The 18,350-nt window shown below is 44.2% G+C and overlaps 1 protein-coding gene across 1 annotated transcript in view; it reads left to right on the forward strand.

Moving 5' to 3' along the window:
* Nucleotides 1-1,109: 1,109 nt before the first annotated feature.
* The window catches only part of GRIP1 (glutamate receptor interacting protein 1), a 663,902-nt gene continuing 646,661 nt past the window's right edge, over nucleotides 1,110-18,350 (forward strand). Inside the window, exon 1 of the mRNA XM_070409780.1 lies at nucleotides 1,110-1,357. Coding sequence (XP_070265881.1) covers nucleotides 1,300-1,357 — 58 coding nt within the window. The 5' untranslated portion in view covers nucleotides 1,110-1,299. The remainder of the gene's footprint in view (nucleotides 1,358-18,350) is intronic.

Here is an 18,350-nt window from a genome sequence, read left to right on the forward strand (position 1 = left end):
GGTGTCATGGAGCCAGGACCCCCCCCCCCCCCCCTTGGGGAAGATGGACTTCATAACTCTGCAGGACGGACCAGGTGCCATTTGTAAGACTGTCAGGAGCCCCACCTAGCATTATTCTTTTGAAATCACAAACAAGGGCCCCCATATCTGGGCAGAATCTTCCAGGCACTACTGTTAGGCTGTCCTCCCCCTCCCCCCTGATTCATTCTTCTACCGATATTTCTAAGAGCTCATGACAAGGGGAAGCAATTCATCATAAAACCTGACCATAAAACCCTTCTTCTACTTGAAGACGCAATTAAATAGTCACTCCGCCAAGGTCTCCTCTGCTTCATTTTAAAACAAAAGAGGTTCGTCTACGAACGCCCTTCCCACCCCCCAGAACAAGTATTCCGGGAACCATGGCTGGTCATCCCGAAAGTTGCTTTTTCCCTTAGTTGAAGGGCGAAGTTAGAGAATCCATAGCTGCCAAGTCTGGACTTGGGGGAGGGGGGTGACAGCGGGGCGGGGGGAGCGCGGCGAGGAGGAGGGACTAGAGGAAGGACACTGCCCCCTACTTCTTTGAGGTCGTCGCCTCGGCCGGCGGAGCCGCCAGTTTGGGTCTGGGGAGGGACGCGAGGCGGCCGTAGGGGAGCGGCGTGGGCTCCGCACCCGCGGCGGGGCGCCAGGCTCGGTACCTGCGGCCGGGCGCGCTTCGCAGGCCGCCCGGGGCGCGGAGGGTGTGAGCGCGCGCCCCCTCCGTGCCCGCTCCGCTCCGCTCCGCGCGCCTCTCGGGAGAGGCTCCGCCGCGAGCGCCGGGGAGCCCGCAGCCTCAGTCCCGCCGCCCGCGGAGCTTTGTGCGGCGGCCGCGGCTCCGAGTCCCACCTGCTGGCGGCGGGGAGACAAGGAAGGGGAAGAAGAGGAGGAGGAAGGGAGAGAGGCGGCGGCCGGAGCCCACTCCTCCCCCCGGCGCCCACCTCCCGGGGGCTCCGCAGTCCCGGCGCCCGGCCTGCACGCGCCCCCCGCCCCCGGCCCGGCCCGGCCTCGCGTGCTCACCGCGGCAGCCGCAGCTGCAGCCCCTCCAGCCCGGCCCGCCCGGTCCGGCCGCCGCCACCTGGAGCCGCCGGCGAGTTTGAGGCGAGCGCGGGGCGCGTGGCGCCGCCTCGATGCGCCCGGGAGCCGCCGCGGCGCCCCAGCCCCGCTGAAGAGCCGGAGCGCAGCGGCCGCCCGGGAGGGCGGGCGGGAGGCGCGGCAGCCGCGGAGAGGGAGCCGGCGAGCGAGGCAGAGCGAGCCCCGGAGCCAGCGCAGGGAGCAGGCACCATGCCGGGCTGGAAGAAGAACATCCCCATCTGCTTGCAGGCGGAAGAGCAGGAGCGAGGTGAGTGGGGCGACGGCGCGGGGGGCGGGGACGGGGGTCCGGGCTCCGGCCGCCCGTGCCTCCCTCTCCCCGGTCCCCTCCCGACCTGTCCACCGGCCGGCGGGGGAGGGGCGCCGCGCCCACTGGTGCCGCGGGCGAAGCCAGGCGGCGGCGAGCGAACTCTGAGCGATTTCTTTCTTTTTTTTTTTGGGGGGGGGGGGGGGGGGGGGTCAAGGTGGGAGGGAAGGGGAAAAAGAGAGGGCGCTGCAGCAGCCAACTTTTTGATTTAGGGAAAGATTTTTCTGGAGAGGCCCGAAGGGGAACTCCAGCTTCTGCAGGGCCCTCGCACGTGGAGCCCGGAGCGGCAGGGTGCGGAGTGGGTGCTGGGGGAGACGATAGGGACGGCCTGCAGTGCTTGAAGCGACTTTCCAAACTTTCCTCCACCTCCCGCGGCCGCCTTCGCGCGGTCCCCGCCGGGGCTGAGCTTCGATGGTGCTCCACAACCCAAAGTTGCTGGAGATCCAGGGAGAAGGAGGAGGAGAAGGTGGTGGTGAAGGAATTGCGCGGGGGCGGGAGGTGGGCGCTGCCTCCGGGCTCCGGAGGGGTAGGGAGGAGGAGGAAGGCTGTCCCTAAGGCCGGCGGTCTGGGGCTGGGAGTGATGCCTCGGGGATGAGCGATGCCCCAGCGCAGTCCTGGCTGTCAAGTTAATACCGCAGGACTGCGGGCTTTTCACAGTTACTGTCTATTTTCTTGGTAAAAGCGGCTCTCTGTGCCTGGTGACTTGTCGACCTTTTGTGCTTCAGCCTGACAAGGGTGCTTTGCACGTTGCTTTTGAGTGACTCTCGAAAGTTGAAGGCCTTTTGCACCTTAAAGGCTTGGTTCTGTTGAGGTCATTTTATGGTGTTCGGTTTGTGCCGAGGTTGGCCAGGGAGTTCAGCTCGGTAACCTGGATATGAGTGCACCAGAATTTCCTACGCAGGCCCCAAGGGGCCGGGGAGGGGTGTGCCTGGTCTCTGCGAGCAGCCACAGGGACCCTGGCTGGCAAAGTCCACCAGGATGATTCCCCTGCTCCTCCCACCCGGCCTGCCCTGGCTTCGAGGAAAATGCTTTAGACTTGGATGGGTTTCAGGATGCTGGGGTTGCATGGGCTGTGGCCACAGACTGTGTTGAGGGTGAATGGTGCTGCCAGGGTGAGTGGGTGAGGAAGCAGGAGGCCGGTCTGGTGTGTGGAGAAGGCAGCATTGTCAGGAAAGGTTACTCCAGCAGCTGACCGGTTGGCGTGGAGGGTGGCTTGGTTGTTGAGCATGCCAAAAGTTTCAGGCTTTTGAAATGATGTTACTACTGAACAGCCGATGCACGATTTCCAGTTTTTCTCTAGGTGGCACAACCTGTCTGGCTTATATCCCGTTTAATGACTCAGGGAATTCATCCCCCTTTAACCACTTCTTTAATAGACATGTGTGTACATTTCCAGCACATTTTTTGACCAGCGACTGCGTTTACCTACTCAGAAGGCACCCCTTAGGAATGCTTTTTCATTTAATCATATCTCTAAGAGTTGCAAATAATGGTACCAATAATTTATAACTAGGTGAAAGCACTACATGCAAGCGTTCTGTGAAGCATGGACCGTCTCTCCTATCAATTAAATGTATCCATTTGCTAAAGAAAATACCGCAGTACTGGCAAAAAATTGAATCAGAACGCTGAAATGGGTAGATTTTTTGGATTGTGACAAAATGTATGTCTTTTAGAAATATACTGTAACTTTGAAAGGTGATCAGCTAATCTGTTTGGTGAAGATAAGACTGAATTTCCTCCTGAATGTAAAAATCTGAGTCAGAAATTGGGTGTTCTGTCTTATTTTCATCCATAGGAAAAAACAGGGAACCTTAGTTAACTTTGTGGCTTTTTCACTTTAAAAGTTTCTTACTTTTTGCTTATATTATGTGATACTTTTCTAATTGGTATTGGTTTTGTTTGGTTGTAGTATTTCTTTTTGAGGTCCTGCTTCATTGGTAATGCACAAATACTTGTGTTTAGTTTCTTTTAAAATCTCCTACTTTGTGTTTCAAGTGTGTGTGTATACATATATAAAGATATATTTAAATTAATGCATATGTCAGAGGACACTGCTTGAGATTGGCTTATACTTTTGAATTTTACTGTAAAGTAATGAGCAATGTTTTCTATTTGCATTTGAAATCAGATTGTATTTACAAATTTAATTGATTCAAATAGTGTTGATTTAAGTTCTTGTTAAATATAAACAGAAAGAGTAAATTATCAGGTTGGTCAGGAGAATAATGAATATAGAGGAAACAAATTCACTTTTAAAAAATTTTTTTTCCAGGAATAACATTGACTACAAAGTGAATTTCTAATATGTTACCATTAAATTCTAAGGTTGGTTATACTGATATAACCATTGCTCTTTCCACATTCTCTACACTCAATTTACATTTAAATATTCTAAAACCCATTATGGAGACTACTCTAGCATAACATTTCTTCATGTAGATTTTATTGAGCTAAATTTCTTTCTGACACTTAATGCAAATTGATACAGGCTGCTCGCTTCTTTAAGGACCACGTATTTGGACAAGTATTTCCCAGTACGTATTAGTCTTTAAAAAAAATGCTGATCTCAACTCAAAAGATTCAGGGAACCTACTTTGTATGGTATTGTCACATACAAAGAGAGGTTAGCCAGTCTATAAAGATTCATGCCATACCTGTACACCATTGATAACTTGGGTTCATCTTGAAGAGCTCTGTCAAGATATCGAGTGAATTATTGCTACTGCATCCCGTGCTGAGCAGGGAAACTGTAGCAGATGGGTTGTCGCAGTAAATGCAGTCACTTCCAAAATGGCATGTTATGATTCACTTATGTACAGTGACGTATTATTAAAATTCAGGACACATTTCTCTGTCCTCCCCCCAGTTTTCTGCCTGAGCTGATGAACCCAATCCACTCAGAAACCACCTAATACACTTTTGGGTAAATGTTTCAGGAGAAGTGAAATGATCCTGCAAACTGTTCTACTTAACACCCCTTCCAATCAAATTAAATTAAGTAATTTATTAGTTGTTTTAATCTTCTTATTAGCTGATCATGTATAATAGGAATATATTTGTTAAGGAAAATCTCACTATATAGGAATAGATGCCTCAGTAATTAATGATGCCTTTCTTTTGCCTTGTATGCGCGAGTGCACACACACACACACACACACACACACTCACTCACCAGGGGAAACAGGTATGCATTTTGTATAGGTACTCTCCCCCTGGCCTTTCTGTTCTCACAGGTTTGGAGGTTTACAAGTGAACTTGAAAACTTCCCTTTGGACTTCTGTAGAAATTATTGTGTCTGGGGTTTTGCTCCTGTTTTGTCAAATGAGAGCATTTGCATCTCTTAAAATATAAAGATTTAGCTTTTACAAAATATCTACGAGAAAGCACAGGAGGCTTAAGTAGTGTGCCTTCTTTTTAGCTTTGGTCTGTTTCATTTTCCACATCACGAGGAGATCTGGTGACTGCCACCACAACCTGCTTAACAAAAAGTCCAATTTGAAATTTGAGTTTTGATCTCAGAGTGCTGTGGGGAAGGGAGAAAAAAATCAAAATGCATGGAGAGTCTGCTGTATGTTGGGCACTGTGATCCATTTCACATGCATTATTTGGTACAACCTTACTGCATACCTGTAAGGTAGGTATTACTATTATTTACTCTGATATATGAAGAAACAGATCATCAGAAAAGGGAAAAAGGTTTACTAAAGTTACAAAGCAGAGTTAGGGCACAGTTTCTAAAGAGATAATTTTAAAAAGTTACATTTCCTGAGATAAAGTTTTCCGATTATATCAACATTATAACATCATACTAGAGGCCTGGTGCATGAAATTCATGCATGGGGGTGCGGGGGAGTTCCCTCAGCCCAGCCTGCACCCTCTCCAATCCGGAACCCCTCGGCAGACATCCCCCTCACAATCCAGGACCGCTGGCTCCTAACTGCTCACCTCCCTGCCTGCCTGATTGCTCCTAACTGGCCCCCCTGCAGCCTGATCACCCCTAACCGCCTCTACCTGCTGACCTGATCACCCCTAACTGCCCCCCCTGCCAGCCTGGTCGCTCCCACCTGCCCCCCCCCCCCACCAACCTGGTCGCCCCCAACTGCCCCCCTGGCCAGCCTAGTTGCCCTTTACTGCCCTCCCTGCCGGCCTGGTTGCCCCCAACTGCCCCCCCCCCCCCCCCACTGCCGACCTGGTCGCCCCTCACTGGCCCCCCTGCCAACCTAGTCTCCCCCAACTGCCCCCCTGCTGGCCTGGTCGCCCCCAACTGCCCCCGCTGCTGGCCTGGTTGCCCCCCACTGCCAGCCTGGTTGCCCCTCACTGCCAGCCTGGTTGCCCCTAACTGCCTCCCCCTGCCAACCTGGTCGCCCTCAACTCCCCCCCCCCCCCCACCAGCCTGGTCGCCCCTCACTGCCCCCCTGTGCCGGCCTGGTCGCCCACAACTGCCCCCGCTGCTGGCCTGGTCACCCACAACTGCCCCCCCCTCCCCCACTGCTGGCTTGGTTACCCCTCACAGCCCTCTCTGTCGGCCTGGTCACCCCCAACTGCCCCCCCCCCCCCAGCCTGGTCACCTCTCACTGCCCCCCTTGCTGGCCTGGTTGCCCCACACAGCCTGCTGTTTAGTCATTTGGTCGTCCCTCACTAACCCCACTGCTGGCCTGGTCGCCCCACTCAGCCTGTTTGGTCCTCCTTCAGTTGTTTCAGATGTGACAGCCCCTGGCTCTTTATATATATAGATGTGTTGTTGTTGTTGTTTTTTTAAAAAAATAGTATTTTAATAAACTGCCACCAAATCTTTCATTAGAAGAGTTTTTTAGTTACATATCTATCTGGAAGAAGTTTCCACAGTATATTTTGGGCATTTAACAAACTGACTTTTACTAACTCTAACCATAAGCATTGGAACACTAACATATTTTTAAGTAGAATTATTTGACCAAACTTAAAGAAACTCATTTAAGAGAGTGGTTTTTCCACCGAAGACATGACATAATCACATGGTTTTCCCATTTGTCAGGAAGGTAAGAATTAACAAGAATTAGGTATTCTTTCTCACTGTAATGAACTGGGAAAGTACTATATTGTTAATAGCCATTGTGCATTTGCTCTTTTGCCAACATTTCATTTAATTAAAGCCATCCATCTGAAATCTCAGCCTGACTATCAGGAGGACCAGTGGCCGAACAAAGGGACTTCAGACGCTGCTTTCTTCTGTGGCAGCCTGCTTGGTTCTTCCGTGGAGAAAAAGAAGTATCACTGTGATTGGTACTGGATATTAAAGATTGAATATCATGAGTTTTAAAACTGTTACGTTAAATGCTGGTAATGGCTAATGGTAGAAGGCACTTAGAATTTGATTTATTTATTTTCAGTTAAAATATAATAGTAACTTAGTAATACAATATACAAAATAGTAATACAAAGAAACACATTCAAACGCTAAAGCAAAACCTGGTTATGCATGTCTTGTTCAATCTCTTATTAAAGTGTATTTCTTCTTAAATTTAAAGGTTTCCTAAATATAAAAGTATATCAATACAAATCTCCTCATTCAAGAGAACTACATGGGTAGGCATGTCAATGGCCAAAGGGCACTGTCAGTTTTATGGGAAAGTTGATGTTCTTTAAAAATATCTACCAATTAAAACTCACCTGATTGACTTTCTTACTGCCTTTCATTTCAATAGTGATCAAACTTTAAACACCAGGTCAGGTGTTGAATAGAATGGGAAGACATGGCTCCTATCCTAGATAGATTCCTTAGTCCCATCCAGCAGAGAGGTGGACCACAAGATATTTGAAGTTGAATAGCTGTGTGTTTAAATCCACTTCAGCACTTCCTAGCTCTATAGTCTTTTTACTACTCAAAGCCATTGCATTCTCCTCTTTATGATGAGGACAATTAATATCTACCTCATGGGAGGATTAAATGAAATTAACAAATGTGGGGGAATTTATGACAGTACCTTGCATATAGTTCAGGGCTCAGTAATAACAACTGCCATTAATTTTATATCTTGATGTAGATCTGTAAACCCAACACCTCAAGGTGATGATGAAATGATACATTTTTATTATTTAAAGACTTCATAAACTAGTAAAAAAAAAAGGTCAGTGTTTTATAAAAAGCTACACTCAAACACAACTTTATAAGACCAAGGTTTTTGATATATTCTAGTCCAACTCTCTCATGAAGAAGAAGAAACTCCAGTGTAGAGAGATAAATGTGTCAATGGCCACATTTCATACATAAGTAAACTGGCCACTAACTGGGGAGGTGTTTAGTTGGGAGGAGATGTGAGAACTGGTGTTTTGGGCAAAGGTCATGGCATGTCCCAAAGCACTTTGGAGTAAAATATTCCAGGAGCTACTACTGATTGCTTAGGGGCTGAAATATAGAATATGCACAAGTATATTGACTGTTGAATATGAGTGTGCTTTTCTCAATGATGTGGAGAAACGGGGTGGGAGAAGATGAGACCAGAGAGCCAGCTTTGGAAGGACTTTGAATGCCAGATTGAAGAGTTCAGTTGTATCCAGCAGGTGATGAGGAGTTAAAGGAAAGACTTCCAAGGGAGAAGTGAGGTGGTCAGATTTACATCTTAGAAAGGTCACCTTGGCAGCAAAGGGGAAAGATTGGAAAAGGGAGCAACTGGGGGTGGAGTTGGGACCAGGTAAAAAGCTTCTGCCCTGTTTAAGGCCATGACGAGATACTCAGGAGGAGGACTTGGTGAGCAGGTGAACGTAGGAAATATGGAGGGTGTAGGTCTCTGGTATGGGTAGTGATTAGAGTCAGAGTGGTGTCATGAGGCCCAGTGCCTGGTAATCTTTTCACCACATATTGCCTTTCTTTTTTTAGAATATGTTTTTATTGATTTTTAGACAGAGAGGAAGGGAGAGGGATAGAGCGATAGAAACATCAATGAGAATCATCATCGATCAACTGCCTCCTGCACGCCCCCTACTGGGGATCCAGCCTGCAACCTGGGCATGTGTCCTGACTGGGAATCGAACTGTAACCTCTTGGTTCCTGGGTTGCCACTCAACCACTGAGCAACACTGGCTGGGCCATATTGCCTTTCTTTTTCCTCTCTTCCCCAAATCTTTGTAAGGGGAAAATGTACACATAATTTGGCAGAATAACGTGAAAATAGAGTACCACCAAAGTGATTGAGTACCAAGCTCGGTCATCATGATAGGTTAATGGACACTAGTTTATTTTAATTATATAAAATTCACATACTATCTAATCCTAAAGGAAAAATAGTTATTATCCTGTGCATTTATCTCCTAAAACTAATTTGGAATTTTAAGTGATTTTTTTTAAACAGAAAAAGAGAAAAGTAGTAATTATTTTATAGAGATGTCTTCCCTAGTAATAGAATTGGGTAGATTAAAAAACACACAGTATTAATAAAGTTTTAAATACTTTTTATACTGGACTCAAGATTAGAGAACCAGGATTAAAATTCTCTCTTAGCCATGTTCCTGATTATTGGGTCTGGGCACAGCCTGCTTCTCTGAACTGCCCTCTCTCATCTGTGAAGTAAAGATGATTCTCGATATACCAGCCTCCTGGGTTTAGGTGACTGGTGAAAGCTATTATTGTTACATGGTTATGTTACAAAGTTGTTGAAAGACCGAGATTCTTAAAGTACATTTGTCTATGAGCTAGTGGTTTCTGGATGGAGGTGTTACTTGCATAACTTCTGTTTCATAAACTGGAATTTTTCATTAAAAAATTCTAATTCTTAGTCTTCCAGAATGAAGTTCAAATATATTATGTTCCCCCCTCAGGCCTCTATTTATAATAAAATAACCCAAACGATGCAAATTATAATACACAGTTTCACAGTTCCTCAAGGCAGCCTCCTTTTTGGATCTGCCTGGAGGAGTCCAGGTTGGATGCTGAGTGGGCCTTGCCATCACTCCTGTCATTCACTTCCTGCTTCTCTCCAGTCCAGACTTCTTTACTTATCAAACCGAAATCATGGGTGGAATCTTTTCAAGGGAGATCTCCACTGTTTTAATTTTATTATGCGATTTAAATATGTACTAACATAAAACTAGGTATAAACTCATGATGGTCATAGCTTTCATCCAGACACAAAACCAGAACAGATTTTGCAAATGAAAGACAAACAAAACTACCAAAAAACCCAGTAACTTTCAAATTAACATCAATTTCTTGTGACTTAATATTGTTTGCCTGAAATTAAATTCTCTCTTGCAGTGTGACTGTGGTACTCACTGCTATGGAAAGGAATATTGTCTTTTTTTTCTTTTTCTTGTTTTTTTTTTAGTTGAACGCCTATAGAACCTTGGTTTTAACACTTGGTCTTTCCGGAGCATGTGCATATCATTTGCATATGAAGTCCTCCATTCTCATTGGTCTGTTTTGCACCATTGTGATCCTAAATACAAGACCTAGTATGGTGCTACAATTGGTGGCAGTATTAGGCAGCATACTGAGCTATGTTCATACTTCTTGAACTATTTGTGGTGGAGTCTTTTTATTTTTTTTTAAATCTCAGTCTGGTATGTAGTCCTGTAGCACAGTGAGTGTACCATGTGCAACTCCTACCTGACTCTGGTCACACCTGTACTTGTCTATGTCCTTTTCAGTGAGATGAACTCATACATCACAGACTTAGATATGGGGGCAGTGTCTTATTGCTACAGGAATTTCTAATCACCTACCTTCATTTTCAGTACTCATGTAACCATGGACAGGTAATAAATAGTTTTCTGCCCAGTATTGTCCACAAATCACACTTTGAATAGTACTGGATTGGAATATGTTCCTGTAGCTGGGGTTGGTGAGAAGAGTTCAGAAGGATGTGTGTGTGTGTGTGTGTATAAAAATGTACTTTTAAGATGCATATAATTTATTTTCTGTAGCTGCTTTCACCTTACCTTCAAGATCCCATTCCCACGGAAGATGGAAAACATCTGGTGATGGACCTGGAGAGTATTATGCTAAGTGAAATAAGTGGTCAGAGAAAGACAACTACCATATGATTTCACTCATGTGTGGAATCTAATGAACAAAGTAAACTAACAAATAGAAACCGATTCATAGATAGAGAACAGACTGACTGCTGTCAGAGGGCCTGGGTGAAAAGGATGAAGAGATAAAGCAAAAACAAAACAAAATATAAAACCCCCAAAACACCCCGGGTGGGTCAGTTGATTGGAACATTGTCTTGTACACCAAAAAGGTTTCAGGTTCGATTCGAGGTCGGGGCACATACCTGCGTAGCGGGTTCAGTCCTCCATCAGGGTGCGTATGGGAAGCAACTGATAGATGCTTCTCTCTTACATCCATGTTTTCTGTCTTCTTTCCTTTCTCTCTAAAATCAAGAAAAAAAACACACACATATCCTCAAGTGAGATTAAAAACAAAAACCTCATAGGCACAGACAACAGCATAGTGATTACCAGAAGGAAAAGGGGTTGGGAGGAGGTAGAAGAATGTATGGGGGGATAAATGGAGATGGAAGGAATCTTGACTTGGGGTGGTAAAACGCAATATAGTATACAGGTGATGTATTATAGCATTGTACACCTGAAACATATATAATTTTATTAACTAATGTCACCTCAACCAATTCAATAAAAAAAGGGGGAAAAATGAGCACATTACTCCAAGGTTTAAAAACTCTGTGATTGGTTCTCTTATTTCTCAAGGATTTCCCCTTACCTCATTCGCAAGATGGCATTCGGGTGAAGGGAAAAGCTTCTTATTCTCATGGCACTGGGTGAAGGGCATTTTATTCATTGTGTGACCCTCACTGAGTCCATTGCTCTGCACTTGGCACCCATTGTGACTGGGCGTAGTGCCCTGGTTCCAGTGAAATGAGCCTGTTCCCATTTGGTCTTGTACCTTGGCAGCTGGTTTGGACTTCCTGGACCTAGCTGTTGTGTCTGGCGGTACCTTCTGCAGACATGACCCCTGCTTTGCTCCAGTGCCATGGTGAGTGCTGCCTGTGGGGAGAGGGACCACCATGCTAGGTGATGAGGGCTATTGGTCACAATATTCACTAATGCTGTGAAAGCTACACAGATGTTAGTTTTTCTGTCTGTTTGCACTTGTCAAGGAGCTTGAATCCTTGTAGGATATTGGACACTTACAGGTGATCTTCTGTCCCCCTCCCTATATCCCCCCCTTCCCTTTCTCTGTTGTACCAGATGTCTAGAGTGGCTTATGTGACTTAAAAACTTCAGACTGGAAGGGACAGGAGTCAGGAGGGTAAATGAATGATAAGGGGGAAGAGTCCTGTTCCCATCATTAGGTGGGCACCCCTCCCTAAGATCTGAACATCAGGGAAGAAAGAAATAGAGAAACTGTCAAACAGCTCAGGGATGACCTAGATTGAAGCTGGCAAGTAATTTCAGCCAATACCTTCTACTGGTCTGCCTTGTATACAAACCTTTCTCACTTAATAGTTCATGATAAATCTGCTCTTTATATTTCATCAGGACATGAGAACTGACATATTTCTTAGGATTGGTCATGTAACTGCAATGTGCATTATGTATTAGAGATTGATGTGTTTAAAGGTTTACTTTGTATTTTGAATAAGTGCATTTGGATCACTAGATATACTAAAGATATGTATGAATTGATATTAAAATTAATTATTTTATTGGCAAAGTGTTCATTTGTTTTAGTTTCACAGTTGCTGAATATAGCAGACAATATGAAAATTTGACACAGAGTTTGACAGCATAAAGCACTAGAGTTTATCATTGGAGAAAAAATTAATGAATAAAGTTTTCACCTCTTAGTACATTAAAGAACAACAACCAAAGAGTAGAAAATAACATAGGTAAACATTCAGATGATAAAGTAATAGATATTTATTTGTTCATTTTTCTAATATATAATCTGTGAATAGTTTCCTTCTTTGATATCTTTTAATGTTGGGTATTTATAGCTCCTGTTACTGATACTCAGAAATTCCATTGAGAAAGACGGAGAGAAATGCACTAATATCTTCATGGAGTCATGCTTACGTAGACACAGGATGTCTGCATTGCCCTCTTCAGAAGTGTCAGGATTGTTGGCTAAAAGAGAGTGGCATTTAAAATTAGATTTTTCAGATGAATTCAAGTGTTTCTTTTTAAGTGTATAATTTTCTAGTAAGTGCAGAGCACATTTTCATTAAACGAAAACCTTGAACAAGGCAATATAAATTTAGTTTCTTTGTTACTATGTCACACCCCCCCTCCCCCTATAATTTTAGTTAGAATGAAAATTTGCCAGGCTAGAACCTGTAGTGCTCCATCTTCTAAGAAGGTGCCTCATTTGGCTTTGTTAGTGATCTGGAATGCTGATATATACCATGGTATATGAGAGCCCTACCACTAAGGGTAGCCCTGGTTTTTCACCAACAATCATTTAAAATTACCAAGTTTGATTTAGGCTCTGAGTTCAATGACTGCACTTACTGAAAACCCTACCCTCTGAGCCCCTACTGATTGTGCTGACAAAGGAGGGAGGGCAGGGTATTTGTCAGCTCAGGCTTCCATAAAAAAAATATTATGCGGGGGGGGGGGGGGTGGTTAAACAACAGAAATTTATCTTTCACAGTTCTGGAGGCTAGAGTCTTTGGTCGAGGTGTCAGCATGGTCAGTCTCTGTTGAAAGCTCTCTATTTGGATTGTCAATGGCTGCCTTTTCACTGTGTGAGTGCACATGGCCTTTCCCTGGAGTGTGCATGAGGTGGGGGGATGGAGAAAGCTCTCTACTGTCTCTTCTTATCAGGGCACTAATCCTGTGGGTTCAGGGCTCCACCCTTATGACCTCACTTAACCTTAACTACTTCTTTGGAGGCCTCATCTCCAAATACAGCCACCCTTGGGGTAAAGGCTTTGATGACTGAATTTTGGAGGGACATAACATACAGTCCATACCAGACAGGAACAGAAGATTAATCAATGGTTTATATAATGTTCCTATAAATTTCATCTTTCAGTGTCTGGAAACTGCTCCTTTTGGGCAAAAGATGCCATGCTGGTTTTAAAATTAAGGCTTCCAAATATTTTTGAAAGTTTTCTCTTTGAGTGTCTGTGTCCCCTCCATTTGAATCTGGACAGACTTGTGGGTGCTTTAACCAACTGGGTATGCTGGAAGTGATACTGTGTTACCTCTGTGCCTCTGGGATCCACAAGACATGCAGCAGCTAGCTCCCTTGTTACTGGAACAGCTGTGTTTGGAGTCCTGAGCCACTAGGTGGCTCTACTACTTCTGATACCCTGAGGCCACCATGCTGTGGGGAAAGCCAGGGAGAGGCCAAGTGTAGGTGCTCTGCTTGGCAATCCTGGTGTTCAGTCTTCCCAGCCCAGACACCAGACATGTGAGTACATGAGCCTTTAGATGATTTCAGCCCTCAGTTGTTGAGTCCCCCCAGCTTTTGAGTTTTCACAGCTGAGGTCCCAGATATCATGGATTAGATGGAAACAAGCCATTCTTACTGTGTCCTGTCCGAATTCCTGACCCACAGAATCTATGAGCATAATTAAATGGTTTTTAAGAGGCAGCTAGGTTTGGGGGTAATTTGTAACACAGCTGTCCCTTATCTCTCATTCAATTGCATTCTCTGGCACTCACTGTTTATCATCAGCCAAATCCTGTATATCCTCAGCCTCCTCCATTAACTTCCCCTTCCCCTTGCTCTAATTGAAACTTTACTACCCTTAGGGCATTGCTTCCTCCGTGCACTCTCAGGTGGTGGCAGTTTTCTCTCACATACCCCTGGAGGAGGGGTGGAAGGTCCTTTTTGTCTTTCTTTGCTACTTTTGGACTCTTCTCCTTTCTAAAGATCCCTAACTCCAAATCTTGTGCCCTCAGACTACACAAACCACTGCTCTTCCTTGTTGCAATCACTTCGGTCTATGACCATTTTAACTCGTGGCTCACTGCCACTTGTTTCCATACTACTTCTTTGATAATTCTTGATGATTTCAATGTATACATAAATTGTCCCCTCAGTTTCTTGGTGTCTCAGTCCTCTGCCCTCCCCACTTAATTGTTACATTCATCACTGTAACTCTCGTGGCTGCACTCAGACTGAGTGCATTGGTCCTTTCCTGCTCCCCAAGCCAGCAGTTCTCAAAGTGAGGTCTGGTGGCCTCTGGGGATTCCTAAGACACTTTTAGAGGTTCTGTTAGGTCAAAGACTATTTTTATAATAACAATAATGATATTAAGACATTATTTGCCTTTCGAACTTTCATTTACTTGTCATTGCACAGTGTAATTTCCTAAGAAATACATGAGGTGTGATGAACATCTCCACCCTGGCAGCTAATGGAATGTGTACTTGAATATTCTTGGGTTTTAAAATTTTCTGTTTTAATTTCAGTATGGTAAATATTAATGCATATAAACCAAAAACTTTTTGGAGTCCATACTAATTTTTTTTTTTAATCCTCACCCTAGGATATTTTTTCCATTGATTTTCAGAGAGAATGGAGTGGAGGAGAGGCGGGGGAAGGGGAGAGAGAGAGAATGAGAAAGAAAGAGAAAATACCAACATGAGAGAGATCCATTGATGGGTTGCCACCTGCATGTGCCCTGACTAGGGCCGGGGATCAAACTTCAACCAAGGTATATGCCCTTGATCCAGAATTGAAGCCACGGCCCTTCAGTCTGAGGGCCGACACTGTAACCACTGAGAAAATCCGGCCAGGGCTAATTTTTAAGAATGTTGTAAAGCCATCCTGAGACCAACATGTTTGAGAACTGCTGCCCTAAACCTTGTCATTACCAGTGACTGCAATCCATCCTTGTCTCATCTTTAAGCATCCTGCTGTCCAATCAGGACCTATCTTTCTAACTCAGCCTCTGTTATCCTGACTCCAATAGTCCTTCAATCCCACTAGGACATAAAATCCATTGGCCCTACCCCCTTTATACTATTCACCACTCCTCTCATGTCCTCATTTTCCCTTCTCCCAATTTAAATTCCTTCGTATAACTCATCATCAGTCTCTTCAGTGTACTCTTAATTTCCTCTCTCCTCTCTCATTTTGTAGGATTCATCTGGGAAAGCTGGTAAAACCCAACTTTCCACCATTCTAGTTTATGCTTGTGTACTTTAATGTGGTTGAAGAAAAACCCTCAGCCAAGCTGACTGGTTTCACTTTAATTTCCCCATCACTAATCTGAAAAGGGCCTTCCAGCTGCCCGGTCATCCGGCTACATTTCCTTGGTCAATTCATTCATGACTTCTGCCCTCCCACTCTCTCCTCTTCCCTCAACAAGTCCTCTTTCATTCTCAGCCTCAGCTAAAGGCTTTGCTTCTTAGTTCACTTAGCAACTAGAAGAGAACTTCTGCTTCCATTTGTGCCCATGTGTTCTGTCTTCATTCCTCTTACTCTGCTTGAACTGTTTGCTTTTATCCAAGGCCAACCCTCCACTGGTGCACCAGATCCCATCCTGCCCTGACTCCAGGTCTTGGCTAGCATATCCTCCTCCCTCTGCAGGATCATCCCCCTCTACTGGATTATGGCCACTCTGCATACAACCATGATGTTATTTCGCCTACTTTAAAATACAACCATCTCCTGACTCCCACTCCCCTCATTTGCCACTCCACTTTTCTGTTTTCTGTAATAGCAACTCCCTTGAGAGAGTTGTCAATATTCACTTTGTAATAGTTCTCCTCTAACTCCCTCTTGAACCGGTCCAATTCAGTGTTTGGACCCATTTTGTTTCCTTTTACCAAGATCACCAATGACCCCTATATTGTTAAAACTAGTAGCCAATTCTCAATCAGTCAGAAGCATTTGAGATAATTAACTACCTCCTGCTCTGAAAACACTTTATTCACTTGGCCTCTAGGCTGTCACATTGTCTTACTTCTCTTCCTTCTTCATCTCATTTGGTGGTTTTCCCTCAGGCCCCTGATGCCTAAATATCACAGTACACCAAGGTTTGGTCTTTGTGCCTCCTCTTCTTAAAGCTTTCATATAGTCTCATCAATATGCTGACCACCCCGAATTTGTATCTCCAGCTTAGTCCTTTTCCTGAACTCTAGGCTTCCCTATTCACCTGACTTTCAACATTTCCAATTGTATGTGTAACAGGCAGGCATCTCACCATGATTACAAATATATATTTGGTACTGATTCTCTCCCTCAAACCTGCTCCTCTAGTTTTCCACATCTTGGTAAATGACAAATCTGTCTTACTGCTTGTTCATGTTAAGGCCTTTGCTGTCTTCCTGGGTTCCTCTATTTCTCTCACACTCCACATCCAATCTGTCAGAAAATACCATTGATACCACCTTCAGAATATATCTAGAATCTGGTTATTGTCACCCACCTCCACCACATTCAACTCAGTTCAAGCCCAACATCATCTATTTGTACCTGGATTATTGCCTTCTCCTCCTGTTTTTTCCATTTGTCTCCTTGACCTCTGTTCTTACAACTATTTTCTGCAGAAAAGCCATAGTAATCTTTTAAAAATATCTCAGATCTCTTCAAAACCCTTTAATGGCTTCCTGTCTCACTCGGGAGTGAAAGCCAAAGTATAAGGGCCTCCATAACCAGGCTTCCACACATCCTTATTTTCCCATACTCTCCCCCCTCCCCACTTACTCTGCTCTATCACATTGCCATAGAAACACCATTGTGCTCACGTCTCAGGGTCTTTCTTTGCACTTACTCCTCCTTTTACCCGTATAACTCCCTCTGTGACCTTCTTCAAGCCTCCATAAATATAACTTTCCTAGTGAGGGAGGACTTCCCTGACTATCTTAATTGAAATTGCCATCTCTCTAACACTCATCCTCTCTTTCTTTTTTCTTGTTAATCCTCACATGAGGATATTTTTTCCTTTGATTTTTTTTTTTTTTTTTTTTTTTTTTTTTTAAGAGAGTGGAAGGGAAGGAGAGGGGCAGGAGAGAGAGAGGGAAACATTGATGTGAAAGAAACACATGGATTGGTTGCACCCCTACTGGGGCTGGGGACTGAACCTGCAACTGAGGTACATTCCCTTGACTGGAATCAAACCCATGATCCTTTGGTCCGAGGGCCAACACTCTAACCACTGCGCAACCGACTAGTGTTACACTCTCTTGCTTTAATTTTTTCCATGTTTATTTTATTTACTATTTTGTATATTATTTATTTACGTCTTGTGCATGCCTATTTATATTGTTAATGAAAGCTCTATGAGGGCAGGGATTTTTTATCTGTTTTGTTATTGCTATATTCCTAGTACATGGAAGAGTGTTTGGCTTATAGTAGCTGCTCAGTAAATATCTGATGATTTGAGGCATTAAGACAGTATTAATAAGAGAATCAGAGAGATGATTTTCAGATGATGGAGTAGTTCTGATCACATTTGAATTTCCATTACTTTCAAGGTTTATGTTTGAATTTTGAGCATCTTGATTCTAGGAGAAGAAGAACTAGGAAAAAAAGTGCCATATCATTTTTAGTCTATCCTTTGGGGTTGAAGAAGAATTGGAACCTAAATAGACTATTATTACCCCAAGAGAGGAAGATGGCAGATGAGCAGGGAGTTGCTCTTCTATCAGTAGTAATCTATAGACTGGCTCTTGAAGGTGTTCTTTAATATCTAGAGCTATAAAGTTTTCTGCTAAAATTACTCTCTGTTGGTGATATAGTTGATATTTTAAAGCAGAAAAATGATAGAGAAATGTTTTAGTGAAAGTCTCTTTCTTGATATTTTGAGATAAGATTGCTGTGTCACTTAGTAGCTGTGTCATAGTTTTCTTTTTTGTGTTCACCTGCCTGCCATGGTGCAAGGAATAGTGTAGATATTTAATATTTGTTAACTGAATGAATACATGAGACAAAAATGAGTTGATACTGTGAAAAGTTATGGTAGGAAAAAGATAGGCTTATATTCTCCTCTCTGTCTAGAGGCAAAAGCTATGTAAAAGTCAGGAGTAGAGC

This window comes from Myotis yumanensis, unplaced genomic scaffold, assembly GCF_028538775.1.
Source record: "Myotis yumanensis isolate MYYU_CA2020_CCGP unplaced genomic scaffold, mMyoYum1.0.hap1 SCAF_3, whole genome shotgun sequence".
Taxonomy (NCBI): domain Eukaryota; kingdom Metazoa; phylum Chordata; class Mammalia; order Chiroptera; family Vespertilionidae; genus Myotis; species Myotis yumanensis.